Below are 19,085 nucleotides of genomic sequence, written 5' to 3' on the forward strand. Positions count from 1 at the left end.
ACGGTGATAGATGGCTGGGACCGTTTGGACGCTGTGGCATCCGTTGATATACAGTATTTTATTGAAATGGCGTAGTAGGAGGTCGATAGAACCATTTTCTACACTTTGAAACACGTCCCAACCATGCGCGTGCGGTGGAATAATTTGAATTTAAATTGTTAAATTTAAATTTAGAGTACTGGCTGTCGGCGATTCGGCAGCTCGTAAATTCAGTGCCAAATTGTTGGCACACGTAAACCACCTGGCATTGGCAATCGGCGTTTTAGGCGGATTGCAAATGGCGGCCAGTATCGTCCGCCGCTGGGATGACCGCGCGGTAGGAGGACGTAATAATTAATATTTATAACATACTACCTGAGGGTTTCCGAAACCTTTCCTGTGAGTATTACGGATTAAGCCGGCCGTTGTCAGTACCAAGGACGGTGCGTGAAATTAATGAAAGTCATCTTTTATCATTTACACTGCCGACCTACCACCGAATGATCTGGTTAAACCGTACGCCTTCATGAACGTAATTCAAATTGTTTAACAGCATCCGAAAAAGTTGCGCCATAGTTTCTATTTCACCCTATTAATAATTAGCTAATAATGGAAGGTGCGCAATGTCGAATGTAAGACTCTCTGTGGTTTATTGTTTTGAAGTGTTGATCATTAATTCTGTTTGGATTCTGAAAGGCACTCAAAAAACAACAATTCAATCGGTTTTAATGTCTATCTCTGTTTACTGAGTTTCTCAGTCTTTGTTCCATTTATAAACCTGTGTAAACTTAAAATTTTCTTTATTCAGACTACAAACAAACGGTTACGAAGTGGAACAGATATTTTTTGTCAGTATCCGTGTCGCATCTAAAACACTGCTGACCTCTATGGCGAGCACTTGATGAAGTCTGCGTTCATTAGGAATGGTCCTCGTTACGGCCACCCTTCACAAAGTAATCAATCAACATAAACTGGCCGGTGATGATTGATGTTGTCCGCGAAATCGTTGTATACCGAGAAAAGGACGAACGACTCGGGACGCAGGTTCCCGAGATTCAGAATCTTGTAGTGGATACCATACCCCCAGCTGCACCGCAATGGCTGTGAGGACCACCTATCCTGTTGGTTCCTTTAATTTAATAGTGTTTCTAATGTTTAAGTAATAAAATAACTAATACCATTTAAATCATATCAAGCCGCCACGTGGCGTGGCTAATTCAGTTACTGGAAGGGTATATTTCTGGCCGAAACCGATTTTGATATCGGTAGCTAGCGAAAAATGTTTGCCAAACGATTTCTTTGAACTTGTCCCTTACGCATCATGGCCTCTGCTCTGTGCAAGTTCGTATTTTGTTACACGAATGTTGATTTTACTGCTCCAACGAATATCGCCAAGACCCATCCACGAAACGATGGTGAGGTGCTCTGATATTTTCAATGCCCGGGGAATACTGGTTCAGGCGAACCGGCCAGCCACTGATCCTGGGGCTGATTTTGATTTCCGATCCGTAGTGTGGTTGGCAGTTTAATGGGCAGGGATTTGCCAAAATATCGCGCTGCTGAACAGGACTATGTCAACGGTGGTTCTGGCCCGGTCTTGTATCCAGCTAAGGGCCTATATGCGCCTGCTCGTCGTTGTTGGTTGCGGATTTGAGAAGCATTAGGATTTCAGCTAGTCATGCGAATAGTAGCTAAAGAGATTCACCCAAATCTTTTGCATGTATTATCAACGAAATGATATCAAAAACTCCGTAAGAAAAGACGCATAAAATTTTCTCTTTTCTCTAAAACAGGATTTTCAATCGCTGATGTAAAAGCGAAACCATAGAGTTGTTTTGTTTTTCTGATATTCTCCAGCGCTTATTAGGGTAGATAGCAGAAAAGTAGTGTCAAAAATAGTAGTATTGCTGTATGAATTGATAACTTATTTAAGTTTTCATTCCATCTTCGGTTTGGACCTAGCGCCTGTTTGTAATTTAATAGTTTTGCTCGTGTTCTATAACAAAGTTCTATATTATCTTTTATGGCAGTCTAGAGTCTGGCCGTATTTTGTGCTACAATCTGTTCCACTACTTTATGATTACGTACTTCGTAGAAAATGAACCATACAAAGCTTATGCGGTAGCGGTTGTTAGACCCGGGCACTCTGGTATCAGTTGAATGCTTATGTTGCGTTTATGTACTCAGCTACGAGTCTCCTACTTTGGGAACAATACCCACTGACATAGTTCGCACGTGGTTCCACATATTGCTCGATTCGGCGGAATACGCCTGTGGCACTTGGCGACGATTTTTCCACACACCTCTTTTTGGTGTTATCGCACAAGGTGTCGTATCACCTTGGAACGAGGGGCATGGGAGCATATTATGATGATTATCATCTAAGGGTAGCGGAAACTTACTGCGTTTATCATACATCTGTTGCAAGCGCCATTGTACCTCCGGGGTGTCGGAAGACGTGAGGCCGTGTTTATGGCAGGAGATTTCCGCACCGACAGATGTTTCGCACGACATTGATTGCGCTCAGATACATGGTACCACGGCGTCGTGGTAGTGTTACGCCGTTGTTTTCTACCCACACCGGAGTGGTACGAATTAGGAGAAACAAAACTACGGCTGGGTTCACTGGCACGACTCATGTGACAAGCAATATCGTCGTCAACGCACATCAACGTGTGATTTACCCAAGGCACCAAATAAACCTTGGGGCTAAGACACTAACACCTTTTATTTACCAAAATTATACGATACTTATGCCTTACTACAAACATGTTGAGGATGGGATAACACGAATCATGTACGTACATTGCAAACTATTAGTTGGCCAAGTGGCTGGTGTTTAAATAACAAAAGGGAGTTTAGCTATAATTTTCATTAAAATGTTGACATACTTGAAGCGAAGTGAAGCTCTTCCACCTCATTGTTCGCATTATGTTTATTATTGGTATCTGCCGCCAGCTATTCACTGCAATCCTTCTGAGCATCTGTCACAAGCCTGTTTTTGACCGTCGGGGCTAAAGTTAAACTTGTTTTTCTCTGTATCCCCCAGTGCCCGGTTAGTTGAAATACAAAGCCAGTTTTTGCTACCACTGACTTGATGGTCCAGGCAGCGAGCCGCTGTACGGACAGGATCATAAACTACACTAACATAGTTTACAGTCATTTTCTCGATTATCTCCTTTCTAGGAGGTGCAGTTTTTGAGACCCTGCCAAAAAGTTTTCCAAACTTTAAAGGGGCGCGATGCGTGTCGGAAGATAAAAACCAATTCACTTTAGCCAACAACCTTGCGACCGTGAACCTACCTCCAACGCATAAATCGTTGTAAGGCGCGAGAAAACTTTGCCGAGGCCGGACCACCGAATGTCGATAAATTGTTACAATCTTACGTTTCTGCGAACTACGAAAATGAAAAAAGACCCGGACCATGGTTTGTGTTCTCGCGGCGCAAGAAGAAAGATTTCACTTTCGCTGTGAAGAAACAAAAAGAGTGCCAATAAAACCCACATACGCGTTTACTGCCATCCGTTAGCTCATCGGTTCGGTATCGCTCCTAACCTTCGGCAAAATTTATAGTCTAAAAGGAAAACTGAAAGAGCCTCAGTCTTGTCTTTTGAGTACGGTGGTAGTATCGTCGATGGTACCAGCTACCGACGTACAACGCCGTACAGTGAACCGGAATGCATGGTTGTGGTTGTACAGGGTTGAAGCTGAGTAGTTGTACTTGATAGTGCCGCCATAGATAATTCAATTTATTAGTTTTCCATCGTCACTTGTCGTTTCAAAACACGAACAGCGAACGAACCTGGAATGCACCAGAATACAGCAACGGAGTGGCTTCTTAGGAATTGAGGTTCGCTAAATTGTTCGCTTTATTTTTATTTCAAACAAATAGGCCAATCCACGAGTGTAGAAACACGCGTGCGTGCACAGACTGGATGTTTTACATGTTGATTTTAAAAACAAAGAATTAAAGATAAGAGCTCATCCATAACTGCTGCACCGAAAACCAAGTCGATGTTACTCCGACGGATGCCAACCGGTTTCTTGGACGCGTTTGCTGGCCAGATGATTGATTTTCCAACCGAGGATTGATGGCACAGAGCGTGTAGCGATAGGCTAATGAACATAAAAGTCTGATCGCCCCAACCCGGCTTCGATGATGCTCGTGGTTTCTGGGTGGTCAATAAATCATGTTCGTCCATCATTGTTTGGATATTTTGGTGCATCTGCTTCGTAGAACATATGTTTTATGATAGCAAGGCATGAATGAACTTTGATGGCCGACTTGAGCCAAACTCCTAACAACGGCATTATAGTTCCATACAAAGGTTGACATGTCCGTGTTTAGCTCAGTCTTTTGGGATTTGTTGTATAAACAGAAAATAGGCAAGTTTAGAAATAGTAGCACATGGTTATGAAATTACTAAAAATTCTTTCGTTAAAGTCTCTTGTGCCGTGGATCAAGTAATTGTTTGAACAAGTAGATCGAAAAAGACGTTGCAATGCCGGCGGCACTTACGTGACACGAACCGTGAACGGTGGATGTAAAAGTTTACTTTCAAGCTACTGTTCTATTTGTTTGGCAGTACAACTCCGGTGAAAGTTTGTGTGATGGTGATATTGCAAATAGTAGCGCTTCACCTCTGTCCTTTGATCGACTGATTTTAATGCAGCGCGTATCGTGTAGCCAATTGAATAATGTGAAAGTTGCGCTTCGTCGTACACATTTCGGATTTCGGTCGCTCGTTTCCAATAAAAGGGGATCAAAAGATAGAAAAATATGTTCTTAGCTCTGACAACATCCGTCTCGCGGTAACAACGTGGCACCACCTTGGTCTATTCAATGCGCGAAGCCTTCCGAATGACGAATAGAAAGAAAAATGTAACGTAGACGTTCGCACGAAGCCATCAATCGTTGGCGTGAAGCATAAGTCGATTCTCATTTTTCTCAGTACTTGGTGCTTACTAGATGCGTTCCATGGATTCAGTGTGCCGTACGCTTAAAGTTCTAAAAATATACTTCTAGGCACATTGACCGTATCCTGTTTTACGTAGCTGTTTCAAAAAGCAGAGAGACATCCTTGCTGCCGTGGAAATCCATGATGCTCGCCGTTTGTTAGGATGTTAGGAATATATTGGATGAATTTATTGTGCTACAGGTTTCACTGTGAAATTGATAGTTATTGCACGAATAATTTTAATGTATGAGGTTAGCATAACACGTTTTACCCGTTAATGTTCATGGTAGTGGGCCACATTCTAGAAATCATTTCCACTCGTATATAAATTAAAATCGGACACTTTCTGATGGTGCAACCCTCACAGGTGCTCCAAATTTTGGAACCCGCTCCGCACACTTCTCGCTACCAGCCCCTGACAACTGCAGCCCCGTCAGGGTGCAATAAATTTTGCGCCAATTTCACCTTCCAGAGGTTATTTAATATTGATCAGAAAATAGCGGACACCCATGTTCTCATGTCCGAGCAAATCAAAGTTGGTCCCGAATCGATTACACTTTACCGATCGTTGGATCATCGGGCCTGGTAGCTAAATTCCCGTAAGCAATTCCGATAAACAATTTAGCAATACCGTGGCTTACCATGCGCCTCCATGGTTCAGTTGAATTGCAATTGAAATATGGCCCGCTGCATCGCCAGCACTGTTGTGCGGTTCCTAAACAGTTCACTCGGTAGTGCATACACACATTTTATGTAGTTATAAAAATTAAATGGTGTTGATATAAAAAATCTGCATTTAAATATCGAAATTTGAATGTCTCTGTTATGAACTACTAGGCGTCTCCATCAACGTGGCTAATGTTTAAACTGATGCACAAAAATGATTGCTTAAACTACCTCAAATAGTTGTATGTAATGTACATAACTTTCTGTAACTATTCTTTTGTCGAGGATGTTGAGTTACGCGAACCGTCGTCTACGCCATTACCATGGTATGTCACCCAGGGCACAGGAAAACCCCGAATGAAGATTTCTTAGAATTGTGTGATTCGTTGCTCGGAACCACAGCAAAAACAATACACTAAATCTTGGCCACTCCTTGCCAAACCACTGTCTGCCAGTCAGATCTGGCAGCGTGCCAAGCCTTACTGGGCCGACGGTGGGGAGCACAAGGTTCGTGGAAATATAAGCTCTTCCACTGACATTCCGGCCGTCGGGAGGGTCGATATGTTGCTTTATCCAGAGAACTGGACCACCACTGAACTGGCTGCTGCGTGTTTTTGATGATGGAACACTTGACTGAGTGTAATTGAATTTAACCATCCGACCACGTAGATCTTATCCTAATTATATTACCAAACTTTTAGATAGGTGTTCAGTGGCAACAAGGAATGGTGCCCGGTGCCCGAAATGGTGAAATATTGTTTTCTTTCTCTGTTAATAAGTCACCAACATACCTGCCATGAACAGACATGGTTCATTTCTCAAATCGAAGAGAACATCAAAAGAAACGAAAGAAGGAGGGAAAGGGAATGTTCTTTCGCGCGGTTTTGACAACCTGTCAATAAAATGATGATAATAAGAAAAAATCCCTGAAGCTTTCGGCTCTGTTTCTGTTTTATTATTTACCATACCGAGAAAGATTAATTTAACGCACCTCGTGGGAAGAGGGCGACGTTTGTACGTGATGCTTCGATGACCCCGGGCACAATCCGGCGAACACGCTGCAGGCTAGGCGAATCCTTTTCTCGTTAAAATTCGCTCGTAGACTGGCACCTCTTTCCCGGTCACAGGCGTGGCGGACAAGGCTGCAGAAGGGCCCGGGCTGAAGCCACAGCAAATAAATCCGCTTACGTTTCCGCAGTGGTCGGTGAATGTGGTGCCGTTTGCTTCTTGCTTCGGCGAAAGAATCCATTTCAAATCTATCACAAGGACCTAGGGCGGCGTGATCAGGAGTACCACACGCGGTATCAGCGACAACAGCACCGTCCCCAGGACCAGATGCCAGTCGTCACTGACGGCTGGCGTCCACGCGGAGGAGCAGATTTCGTTTTCGATTTTATCACAGTTCAAAAAGTGGCGGTCCGTTGACAGCAGGCGGGCGATGCGCCGTAGGAACAGGGCCGAGTCCGGCTTACACTTGTACCGGGCGCTGTTGTACACGCAGTTTTCGTACGCATACCGGGCACTTTGGAGTAGGAGAAAAAAGGACTTAGTGGGAAGTAACGCTAACCAGCGACATTAAAGCATTAAAGGGCACGAGCGTTGCCATCGATGGGCATTAAGAGCCCATCTTTTGGCCGATGGAAAAAAGGAAAAACATTCTAACCAGGCGCTTTAGATGTGTGAACTTTCTACGAAGGGTCCGCCCATCCGTTACTCACCAACAGAAGTGCATGTACTGTAGGTTGAACGACTGTTGCGTGGTTTTGGTGACTTCCTCCTTCAGGATGGTGACAAAGTTTTTCGAGCAATCATCGAGATCGTGGTGCACGTGCCGGAAGCATCCTTTGTGCCAGAGAAACTCTGCAATGGGAAGCCCAGGAAGGTAAGCTCATTAGGACGGAGTGCGGCACTTCCCCCGGGTCCGCTTCCACTGTACCCTGCTGGAAGGCTCGATCGCGACACAGAAACTCATACAGCCGCTTTGCGCCGTACACTTCGTTGTCGATGATCGTCCGCTCCTTGGTGTCCACGCAAATGTCCAGATATCGCTGAACGCACTCCATGCCGCGGTTGAACAACCTAAATCGTAAGGCAAGCGGAAACGGAGTGCTCCGTGTTAATGGGTGTCCCACTTTTGGGTCGCCACAGGTCACGGCAGGGCAACGACGTACAGGCACCGGCTGCTGATTTGCTCGATAGTTTCGGGGATCTGCACGCTGTACAGCAACTCCACCGCTATGTTGGGGGTCGAGTTGTGGAAACAGTTGTCGAGCATCTGCGCTATCTGTCCACAGACGGGCTCGGGGAAGGACTCTACGGCGGTGCCGGGCACTGCAAAGCACAAAACGAAATACCCGGGTTTATGGAGGGGCCACAGAAAAGTTTGCTTCGCCGAACAAAGTGAAAGTTTTGTGGAAAAACTCGGGCAATTGTTGGTGTTGATGGCATTTTCATGGCAAAAGTGTTGGGCTGTGAAAATGGACTGCGTGTATTTGATGACGAAAAACATGGAAAATGCGTTGCTATCGTTCTTCTCAACCCTCATTAGCGGGCGGAAGTTGAAGGCGTTTCAGAAGCTCGTTTCTTTTTTCATTTCGCGTAACTCGAGTACGCGTATTTTCGATTTTTGAAAATTGTTAAAAACTTAATATGAGTTAAAATGCCACATTAACACGCCGGGGGGTAGGAAAAAATGATTGCATACGGGTTTTTTCTGCCTCGTGCAACCTCAAACTACCACGCCACAGTCACCCCAAAAAGGCCACCTTGGCCTTTCGCAGTAAATCGCGTCGACCTAGAAACATGCGCCGACCCAGGCTCTCTCTGGTGCCTATAAATCTGTTCTTAAAGTGTCCCGCTGGCTTCTTATTCTCCGTTCAAAGAGCTTGTTTCGCGGGTATTTTGTTTCGGTACGCTTCCTGCACTGCCAGCACGTGCATTGGTTGGTGATTAAATATCTTTCTACCGAGAGCGCTTTCCCCAAACTCGTTACTTCCGAACCAGTTGCGCCGGAGACTGGCGTTCTTCACGAGCACTTTACGCGTGGGCCGGATCTGGCTCAAGCTGTGAGTGTGGCATATGCGTGCAGTAAACCTATGACTGGTTCCGCTTCGCTTATGGCAAACGGTGAGGGGACATTTTTCGGAAAAACGTTTTCTTCCGGGGACTACTTGCGGACAATACTTTGGTAAGAATTTGGCACGCCTTCTGTTGGGACTTATTTTTCTCGGTTGAATTGGCCGTTGTCAACGAAATGATGGGCTGCGGTTCGGGCTTCTGAGTTCGTCATGTGACACTTTTCTTTAACAGTGTTAGGAAATCATAGAGCACGGTGCTTAGAAACAATCGGTCTGTACTAAAATCATTCCTTTTTGATGAATCCTTCACCAAGCCTTATCCTGAACAGCCAGTCATGAATATATGGTCTACCCACTGCAAATAACACATTTTACGGCGAAGTAATGGGGTTTGATACATTTGGTCAGCTATTCAGAGTGCACAGTTTTTAAGTGTAGCGAGGCAACATATTAAAGCCACCATGGTACTCTTCGTAATATCCATCGAAGAACTGAGATCACTGTTTTGAAACGTCGATAACACACGCGGCCGCTTGTCTGATCGTCCATTACTTACCACAAAGTGTCGGGGAAAAGAGTAACGGAAATAATGTTATCCACATAGTTGCAATTCCAGGCATGACGTATTTATACAGTTCACAAACTTTCGTTGCGATCAAATAGAACTTCGTTGAGCTAGTAGTGGAGGATTCTTATTTTTCTTTTCACGCAACTGAATCGTGCAATGGAATCAAAATAGCACATTCTCATGCTCACTTTAAACAGGTAGTTTTAAAAGTTTCACTGCGCGATAAAGTCAACGATACCGGTACAATACGGAAGAGTACGGGTATTTCGCGAATGCTTTCGTGAACGACTACAACCCGGATTCTGTGTGGAACTGAACTGTTCGGGTTCAAAGTAGCTAAAGGACTAAATCTACTACTTCGAGCATCATGATGGCTATAGGGCATGGGAGCTGCCATCACGTGAACTTCGTGGACTCGAATTCATCCGAAGGACCCTGTGGTATCTCACGGAATTTCCTCGTCCTTCGGGAAAGCCAAAGAGTCTGAAACCGTTAATTTGTTAATCATTAGTGCTTTCACATTACACATTTAGCAGAACCAGCCCTTTCCAAACACTGATTTGTTAAACTGATTGTAGCACCGATGTAAAACTTTTGTAAGCTTTTGCTACCAAAAACATGATTTTTTCTCGTCAATCCTTTTTTTTGAAGATAAATTGTTTGTAAATTGTAAACTTTTGTGTGATAATCAAGTGTTGAACGAGGAAAAGGTGAATCAGTTCGGCAGAATGCCCGCAAAAGAAGATTCGAATTCGAAAAGAATATTTCAAAAGTTGGAATAGATATCATTTTGCAATAGCTACGCGCACGCTGACAGTGTTTCGACCTTCACAATCTTTTAAATCTGATTTTCTGGGAAGAATAGGCGAATTAACATTGCCTGTCGATCCATGGTTCCGGTGTCGACCAGCGGTCTTCGGTATTTCGATCACGTGCCGGTGCTGGCCGCTGGTTTGAATGAACCAAAATTCATTCGCGGCACGTGAATGCAAAATGTGCTATACGTAAAGCATAAGTTAACACTCGCCCTGTCGGGATGCTGGAAGTTCTACTACCTTTGACCGGTGCGGCTTGCGTAGATGTTACAAGGAGGACGAAGTTTTTGTCCAGCTTTCGTCCCCTACCGTAGTGGAGAATGATAGATGAAATTTTTGGCGAAAATCGTGAGTTAATTAAAATTTACCGCTCGACAAGGTACGGCGGAAAATCGGACTGAATACATCCGTATAATATGGTTTAATTAAAACGTACCTGATTCCTATTCTAGCGGTAAGTAACCGCACTTCCAGTGCCCGTTGAAAGTAATCAATCATAACGGAAGCATGCTGAAAAGCGTCTGAAATGGCAGGTGAAAATTGATCGTAAAGGAACTTTTCTAAATAGGATGTTTTCCGCAATAACAGTTTATTCGCAAAGTGTAACCATCGAGTCTTTTTGCTTTATGTTTCCATCAAAATATGTATAAGATTTTCAACAGGCTAAACGTTACAGTTTTACGGTTGTCAATCGTTTACAGGAAAATTTGTTTGCTTTTCGTGGAAAAGGGTCGTTGCTTCAAAGCTACTCCTGACGACGTTCTATTGCGTTGCAAGTAACATCCACATTGCTTGTGGCTTTGGTACGATCGAACTGGCTATTTTTTCGTAAAACTTAAAGCCTATTGGGAGTAAATAGGTTACACGTATTGATGCTTTAAGGTTTGAACGGCGAAAGGTTGCACAAATCAATCAACCTCCTAAACAAACATCCAACCCTCAATGAAAACATTTGCTGGAGGGTATTTTTATACGACCAAACGTTTGACCCTTTAATAGTGCTTTCCATCTTATTAAAATGCTCCCCTTTGCTTGGCCTTTGTAATGGTTCTTCAGACTAGTTGCGGATCTATAAAATTAAAACCATCTCCTTAGCCTGATTTTATTACAGTAAGTTTTATTGAAATCATGCTATTAACAGTATACTACTACATGCCTTATTAGTTGTTAAAATAAAACTTACACAGTTTTCGTGTTCATAAATACTAGTAAAGTTAAAATAGCGTATGGTGTGTAGTTTAGGAACTAAAATAAAAGTGTTTGTGAAAGAATATTACATATTTTTTTACAATACGCTAAAAACAGAGTTCAGTTAACAGAAATAGAAGTTCGTAAAAATTCTGGTCATGAAAAAGGATAATCCCATAAACAGAAAAAAAAGTTTTCCTGGCAAATCGGCACAACATGCTCCACAATGGATGCACCCGACGTATATCTCTGTTTGTGAGAAAGTGTTATGAAAAGAAAAAAATGAAACTATCTCGAAGCAGTTGGCAACAGCTGGGCTACTTATTGCGAATTCGTTTGTTATTTATACCAAATCTCCTGTCAGGGGAAATTGCTGTTATCGATAACGGCTGGTGGAAGCTGCAGCAGTCAGCAGAGCGTATTTAATTACAATCACATCATTCCCAGATCATCTCGTTTTCCTGGAAATCGCTGACTGCCTGTGTTTAAGGAAAAGGACGACGACTTGACGCACGACAGACTCACCGTGGTAAGTATGACGGTAACTTTACTTATTAATCGTGGCACCGAAACTTGTGGAGGGCCACCACCAGGTGGCAGATACAGTAGAGAAAAGTGTGTCACTTGCTGGTTGATAAGAAAGTGGTACGAATAGGGAAAACATTGTGACGTTGATTGTAATCGGCACTCTGCATGTTTCGGCATGTTTTTGTCCATATTGATTGAATTTCTCATCAACGGTTTGTTCTTGATTGTTTAACATGCAGCAATGGTTTCATCCTTCTCTGAAAAATGATGATCTGAAAAAAATGATATGTTGCTAGGAGCTGACGGAGCTAGAGTTCTATACTAATGGTAGATCCATAATAAGGGAAGGAAGAAGCTACTTTGCACACTGCTTTGAAAACTCGCTATCAGTGCGGTATATGATCCAAGCTCTTGGGAATGATTAGCAATAATGATTTGACTGATGTGAGTTATTAATTTAGTCAATATTAAAAGTTTGGCTGAGTATAAATAAAATAGTGTAATAAATTTTACTTTTGCCTACTTCAAACATGACATTGTTTTATTAGTTCCCCACTAGAAGCTTCTCGAGAGTGGCTGGATCTAACTCATCGCCTAAGGATTCTCTTGCTTCAGCCCTGATGGATTCGTTCGTGCCCTGATGCACTAATGTTCGGAACATCTCTTTTGCTGCAACTTTGCTGATGGATTAGAGCAGCACAGAAAAAACCTTCTTCATACACCACACACGTATTCTTTCACTGACTAGATGCGCGAAAAAAAATTATCGGTTTAGTCTACCGCCGAACTCAGCATAGTATGTAGAACACCGCAAGAAGACAGTAAAATTCTCAGAAAACAGAACATACAATCTGTAGAACCCTTAAGCTTTGTTTATCGCAAGTTAAAAGGTGCACTGTTAAATGGTTTAGATTTCATTCGGTCCTTTCTTCTCACTAGTTGAACTCGTCAGTCTACCGTTCAGTTAGCATTCTTCAATTATTGGTAACGTACCACTACGGCAATTAACGGGTAGCAAAATAAAACGACTAACAAGGATTGCATTCTACTCAAATTAGTAATCGATTGAATGACACGTTGAAAAAACCAGCCAACAAAAACTCTTGGCTGCATTCCGATCTACTGGCGAAGTAGGTTACAAGAAAAAAAAACATAAACAAAACTTTAGTTTGATTGGCGTCTGGAAAAAAGTTTCCATATTTAACGGAACCCTTCGTATCGTGGATTACTGTGACGTCTCCTCTGAGCATCTGTGCCACCCGGGAATCGGGAATCATTTTCGGCCTAACACAAGCGCATAAATTAAAAAAGTTTTATGAATAACCGGCTTTTTGTCCGCTGTTTGAGGGGTAAGTGATTTTTCTTACAAAAATGTTCTTGGATTGACCTCCCGAAACCAGCTACCTATTTCTCATTGACATTTGACTAGCAAAAGAAGCCACCTAGCTGATGTTAATTTTCCATGGTTTGAATGCTTTGTGTAGAAGACTAAACTTTTAGTCTTTGTGAGGACGCCTTTGGCAAGGAAACGGTGCGCTTCGCCGTAAATCGGCTGAGTTACGGAGACCGACCGGAACTCATCTTCGTCGTCATCGGGCAGCAATCGTGCCGAACAACGTGACCATTCGTATATTAGGATGCCACATGTTGGACAGTGGATAGGTTCATCAGAATACGCTGGGGCGTGCTGGCGAAAGGTAATAGAAAACGCCACGGGCTTCCGAAATGTGCTTCCGTGCGTGAGTAAAAAAAGTTTTTGACGAGGAACGTAATGGAGTCTGTGGATAGCCGGCGAAGTGGTTGGACCGTGAACAATTTAATGGGAAAGCGTGCTTTGCGTACTGTGGCGGCACTTGATCGCAGGGATGATTGATTGCCACGTCTCGAGCCAAATTTATTACATCTACAGTACATCTACAGCACTAATTGTTTAAAGCAAAATAAAAAGACCAACCGTCACAAAATCGTTACGAGTGCCGAAAGTGTTAGTGGAAGAACCATAACAGGGCCCAATTGGAACATTAAAACCATTACAACATGAACTGTAAATACGACGTTTTGGCCTACGTTGTTTGTGTGCTGTGGGCAGGTACGTAACACCCTGATAATTTATAATACCCTGATCATTTCGCTTTCGTCAAAATAGGAAAATTCAAAAGAAAAACCATGTGCGAAAAGCAATTTTTAGAACTTCAACATTTGCTTAATCTCATTATTTAATTTTCATCACCTACACCCACATGGAATCGAGTCGTAAGTCTATTGCCCCAAAGGCCTCAGTTTTAATCGGATAAGTGAAATTAATGTTGAGCCACACCGAGCATGGCATGAACATTGATTAAATTCTTCCTAATGCTACGGTCTTTTTAAACTTTCATCGTACGTGGTGTAGAAACTTCCATTAATCCAATCCGAGTCTTTCTCCAGTACGTATTCTTCCGGTTTTGGAGCGCAGTTCTCCGCCTGTGTTGCTTCCTTTTGGCAGGCACGCGATATTAATTAAGTGTATCAGCAATATGGTTGCATCCGCAACCATTGTTTGATAAGTAAATATTTGATTTTTCCTGTGAAGTTTTTAGCATGAAAAGGAACGAAAAAAATACCGGCGATCCCGGTGAGGATATTGCGCAAACATCAATACGGCATTAAAACTTCTCTTCGGTTATGATAGATCGAAGAAGGCAGGAAACATTATTGTGAACGTTTTTTGCCCTTGTGGCCGATTTTTTTTTGTATACGTTTCAAAACGCGAACATTTCAAGCTTGAGTTTTTCATTGCCGAATTCAGCCTGTTCTGACCTGTCAATTGTTCGGTAGCAAAAATGTTTAGCAAATTAAATTCAAACTTCCTACGACAATTTCATCTCTCTGCCAAAATAAAAACACACTTTACCCAGTCCATCACCCACTAGCAAGGGCTGCCGTTCCGGAACCGGCATGTGGTCGAATCTCGCAGATGCTAGACAATTGCTTCAACAACTTCACACCATCGGTTGCGATGGAGGCGCTCCATACGGTCAAGATTCCGGAGTCGTTGGAGGAAATCAACAGCCGTTGTCTGTAGGTACCACCGAGCTGGTTGATTGATGGGAACTAACGCTTTCGCACTATCGCTCTCGAAATCGCCATTCTTCAATGCGATAGGCTATTTAACCGAGGCATGGAATGCGTTCAGCATTACCTGAAGTGTGTGAATGCACGGCAGCGTAAAATCATCGAGAATGAGGTCTACGGTGCCCAAAAGCTGTACGAGTTCCTGTGCTACGACCGCACATTCCAAAGTGGTAAGTGTCAAACATTCGAATTATTATTCTGACGGTCTTCCGGCTGCGGTAGAAGTCCGGCGAGTAGTGTCAATTAAAACATTCTGTTCTGATTCTCAAACTTTCAACGGCAGAGTTTCTGCGGCACAAGAGCTGCTTCAATCTCGTTCATCCGGAGTGGGACTTGTGCTCGAATCAGTTCATTCGCGTGTTGAAAGACGAAATGGATCGCACCACCAGCCGGTCGATTGACGCACAGTACGTGCACTTCTGCTGGTAAGTTCGATCGAGGCACTAACCTTTGCCGTATGGCCAACTTGTGATCGCTTCGTCCTGTGGCGTTCGTTGCTCCTTTACAGTGCACGGTACGCGTACGAAACCTGCGTCTACAGCAGTGCACGGTTCATTTGCAGACAGGACTCGGCTCTGTTTTTGCGCAGGATTGCCAAAATACTGTCCACCGATCGGCATTTTTTGAACTGTGATAAAATCGAAAACGAGCTTTGCTCCGGCGCCCCGGGAAAAAGCTGGTTACTGCGAACTTCTGGGCAATTCATCGGGGTGGTAGCTATCGCGATGCTACGCTTACGTGGTTAGTGGACCGGTTTCAGGCAGCGACGGTGAATCAGGATACAGTTTGTAAACAATGCAGGGATTTACGATACTAATGGCTGTTAACTTTACTTTTGATGTTGATGCATGTATTGTTGGGATCTGGTAGAACAACCACAACTCACTGGAAGGCAATAAACTTATTCGATACGCAAACATGTGCTGGATGTTGGTTTCGAATTCATGAAAAGAAGAAGTAAGTGCAACATATGAGAACTCCTTTTGAAGTCAGCCATTAACAAACATCCTACGCTGTTGCATTCTGATTGACGTAAGTACAGGTGAGGTATTTCTTGCCGCATTCCGTGAAAAGACGTGTCTCGTGGAAACCAAGAAGACGGTCGGACAGGGCTTATAGCCATCGGTGAACTTTGACAACAAAAATCTGGAGGCGAGTTGTGCTGTTTCCAGATGGTCTGTTTTGTAGCTTGACGATGGAGTCACCGATGAACCAATTGAAGGTACCGAACCGTGTTATTAGATGTCTCATTCTGCGAAGCGTGATTGTACGTATTTGCATTCGCCTATTGGCGATGTTGACGAATCAAAACGATGGTGAATAGTTCAAAAAGTGGTGGAAATAGTTTATTCAGTGCCCCGTTTGATGAGTCGCTTGAGGTGTTGGTCTCCATTCGATTGAAATTGAAAGCTTTCTGTTAAACTGCTCTCAAAATCGTATTAATGGAAAGTACTTGTTTACCCAAGTACTTACTCGTTTTTTTTAAACTTTCTAAGGTGTAACTTTCCTGTTTACTACTCCTTAAACACCTGATTCCCGACGATTCCCCTACAGCTCTTCCTTTGATGTCGTGTAAATGAAATGTGTGAAGAAACGTTTCCCACAAATAAACAAAACTTATTCCAAAGACGTGAAATGCTCCCCGAAAGCCCAACGTTGTTGCGGGACGGTCCGGAAATGTGTTTCCTTCTCGTTGCCTTTGACAAATTCATTGCCATTGCATTAAATAGAGGATAGCGAGGGATTCACCTGCTGTCAGCGTGTACATTCCGATGGGAAAGAAGTTTCTTTTCTCGCTCACCAACCCGTGATACCAATTTCATTATAATTAAAGCTGTGCAGCAAACCGTAGAGATGTCGTCTGCAAACAAGCGTTCTAAGTACTGCTCATTTACGGCGATGACGCACAACGGAATCGCATAGGCAACCTTTTCCGGTTCACGGCCTCCTGGATGGTACATGGATCATTATTCCTCCTGGATTAAGTAAGATTAAATATCGTCCAGGTGTCGTGAATCATCTCGCTAGTGTTTGATAGCCAACTCTACAAAACAATAAGGAACTAATCTTTCTAAAACCTTGGTCGTTTGCAGAGTGGACAAATAAGAAGCATAGATCATTTGTGAAAAGGTGTTTTAAATCGTAATGCTCTTAGTGTCGATTCGACCAATCGCTATGAAATGAAAGAAAATGATTGAAAATCGTACGACCCTCCGAGATGGTTTTATTAGAACCAGTGAATAGAATAACTATATAAAATTAGGTAGCGAAATAAAGGAATGATAAAAACAATTTACTTATTTTTAATACTTTGATTGAAATGTATCTTGAAACGTATCATAACTACGAACACAAACCGTCAAGCACTCCATTTAAATATTTTAGAGCTTCTTTCATTGATTCAACCCACGATTGATCAATCAGCGAGGAAAACATCGAAACGCTAAGTACCCCAGCTTGAGCAAAAAAGGACTTTTTCTATTCTTTTGTAAAGCTCATGAGGGCTCAATGGTTTGGTGGTAAATCAAGGACTTCGGTACTAAATCGGTTGAGCCACGAATTCTTCGCATCTGCGAAATGGTAAAGAAAAACCCACTCGGAAATAAAGGCCATTCGGCCCTGGCCCCTGGCAAGCCATTCGTTTCTTGAGCTGCATACCGCAGCCTTTAATTTTTTTATGGCCTTTATCATCCGTTGATTCGTTTCTGCATGGACTTGTTAAGCTGCCTATCAAAATCTGTACTGATGAAGAGACTTAAAAAGCGCAAGCTCCGGATTCATCAATCGGATTTACTCGCTAAACTACCAACGACGTATGTTATTACGGATGTTTCAGTATCGGCGTAATGATTAAATCGGAGTAGTTTTTGGTTTATTAGTTTATTGATTTAGTTTTATTAGTTTAGCCGAAAAGAGAACCCTTCCTGATAATATGAACGCCACTGACTAGCCAGCCGGGGAGGAAAAAGCTTCGTGAAATCATGCTTCAATCATAGTAGGCTGACTATTCGTTCCAGTTCGTCACAAAACGGATTACTCGTGTTTTGTAATAGGTTTGCTACAGTTCCGAAAGACGGTTCCGTTCCGTTTTGATCCTTCGGGAGCCTGAAAAGATAGATTATCTTGATTTTTGATGAATCTAGTAGTCTTTGAATGTGAAAGGAAACTTACATTTTACGTTGTTTCTGCTGGTTCCCAGATGTTTTGGGTTGTTCATTTTGTGCCTGACTAAAGTTTCCGATGTGATTTTTTGCAATTTTTGGGCGGATCCGAGGAACCACTTCGTAACCGTCGACACCTGCCGTGTCTCGGTGGGGATACACATCGCAAACAACGACGAGTTTTGCATCGCCGTGCAACTCTTGTTCCGGCGCTTGTAATTGTCGGCTTGCCGGCAAATCGGCTTTAGTAGCTACTCGCATCGTGCAGTGCGTATCCTTATCCGACACAATCATAAGCAACTTTTTGTTGGAGGGCAAGTGCAGAATGGCAAACGGTGTGTGCTTACTTTCGTTTAAAAACTGCATTATTTCCCCTGACAATGCAGGCAAAACTATGAAATCACTGAGACGGTTGTGAAAGTGTCGGTTATGTTTAAAAAAAAGATATTTTCGGCAAAACCAAAGTTCGCACTTACTGCATTTCAAACCTTTATAACCGTTCTCTTGTGAATCCATCTGATCAGCACTAATATAAGACTATGTTTCCGCCCAAGTGCACGGAGCGCCCTTACTTCGTTACCAAGGCAACAGCCAGTCATATGATGGTTAAAGAAATCGCGATTAGAAAAGATTAGATGAATTACAGTAATTACAACAAACGGTAATTAATTATCATGGATATGTGTGCTGTGGTCAAACCGAAACGGTTTCGTTTGAATAGCCTTACGAATGTGGTAAGATTTGTTTTCAATCAGGGTGAGTGAAAGAATCCGTCATTGGAGCCATCTGTCATTCGCTCGGTTGAATGTGAACTCGATATGCTCAGCTTTCTTTGGGCGATGTTTTTCGTCTCCCTTTTGTAGGCCGCCGCTGCATTGTACATCTCGTTTTAGCTGGGGCGATGAATGCGCGCGAGAGACAAGGACAAACGGCTGTGGCGGTGGTCTGAGTGCTGTCCGTTACCGTTTCTAGCGAATCGACTGGCAGTGGTGTCATGTTTTTCAATGGTCTTTCCACCATCGGCAATCGT

General features: G+C 43.1%; 2 protein-coding genes across 2 annotated transcripts; one reads left to right on the forward strand and one right to left on the reverse strand.

Annotated features, from left to right (window-relative positions):
* Nucleotides 1-6,873: 6,873 nt before the first annotated feature.
* LOC131212257 (uncharacterized) lies at nt 6,874-10,562 on the reverse strand. Its single transcript, XM_058206051.1, has 6 exons — nt 10,501-10,562; nt 8,597-8,667; nt 7,776-7,935; nt 7,541-7,683; nt 7,323-7,464; nt 6,874-7,126 (listed from the first exon to the last, which is right to left on the reverse strand). Exons 1-6 carry the CDS (start codon nt 10,560-10,562, stop codon nt 6,874-6,876), a joined length of 831 nt encoding a protein of 276 aa, XP_058062034.1.
* A 3,458-nt stretch (nt 10,563-14,020) lies between these two features.
* LOC131212261 (uncharacterized) lies at nt 14,021-15,640 on the forward strand. The gene is made up of 5 exons (XM_058206054.1): nt 14,021-14,033; nt 14,678-14,840; nt 14,925-15,064; nt 15,178-15,319; nt 15,403-15,640. The coding sequence occupies exons 1-5, from the start codon at nt 14,021-14,023 to the stop codon at nt 15,638-15,640; spliced, it is 696 nt and encodes a 231-aa protein (XP_058062037.1).
* The last annotated feature ends 3,445 nt before the right edge of the window (nt 15,641-19,085 follow it).

This window comes from Anopheles bellator, chromosome 2, assembly GCF_943735745.2.
Source record: "Anopheles bellator chromosome 2, idAnoBellAS_SP24_06.2, whole genome shotgun sequence".
In the NCBI taxonomy this organism is placed as follows: Eukaryota; Metazoa; Arthropoda; class Insecta; order Diptera; family Culicidae; genus Anopheles; species Anopheles bellator.

Coding starts and splice junctions, on each gene's coding strand:
- LOC131212257 (XM_058206051.1), bottom strand. CDS start 10,562: ATGATTGATTACTTTCAACGGGCACTGGAAGTGCGGTTACTTACCGCT. Junction 7,936..8,596: donor CCGGCGCAACTGGTTCGGAA/GTAACGAGTTTG, acceptor TGTGCTTTGCAG/TGCCCGGCACCGCCGTAGAG. Junction 7,465..7,540: donor CGATCGAGCCTTCCAGCAGG/GTACAGTGGAAG, acceptor TTCCCATTGCAG/AGTTTCTCTGGCACAAAGGA.
- LOC131212261 (XM_058206054.1), top strand. Junction 14,841..14,924: donor GAAATCAACAGCCGTTGTCT/GTAGGTACCACC, acceptor TCAATGCGATAG/GCTATTTAACCGAGGCATGG. Junction 15,065..15,177: donor CGACCGCACATTCCAAAGTG/GTAAGTGTCAAA, acceptor TTTCAACGGCAG/AGTTTCTGCGGCACAAGAGC.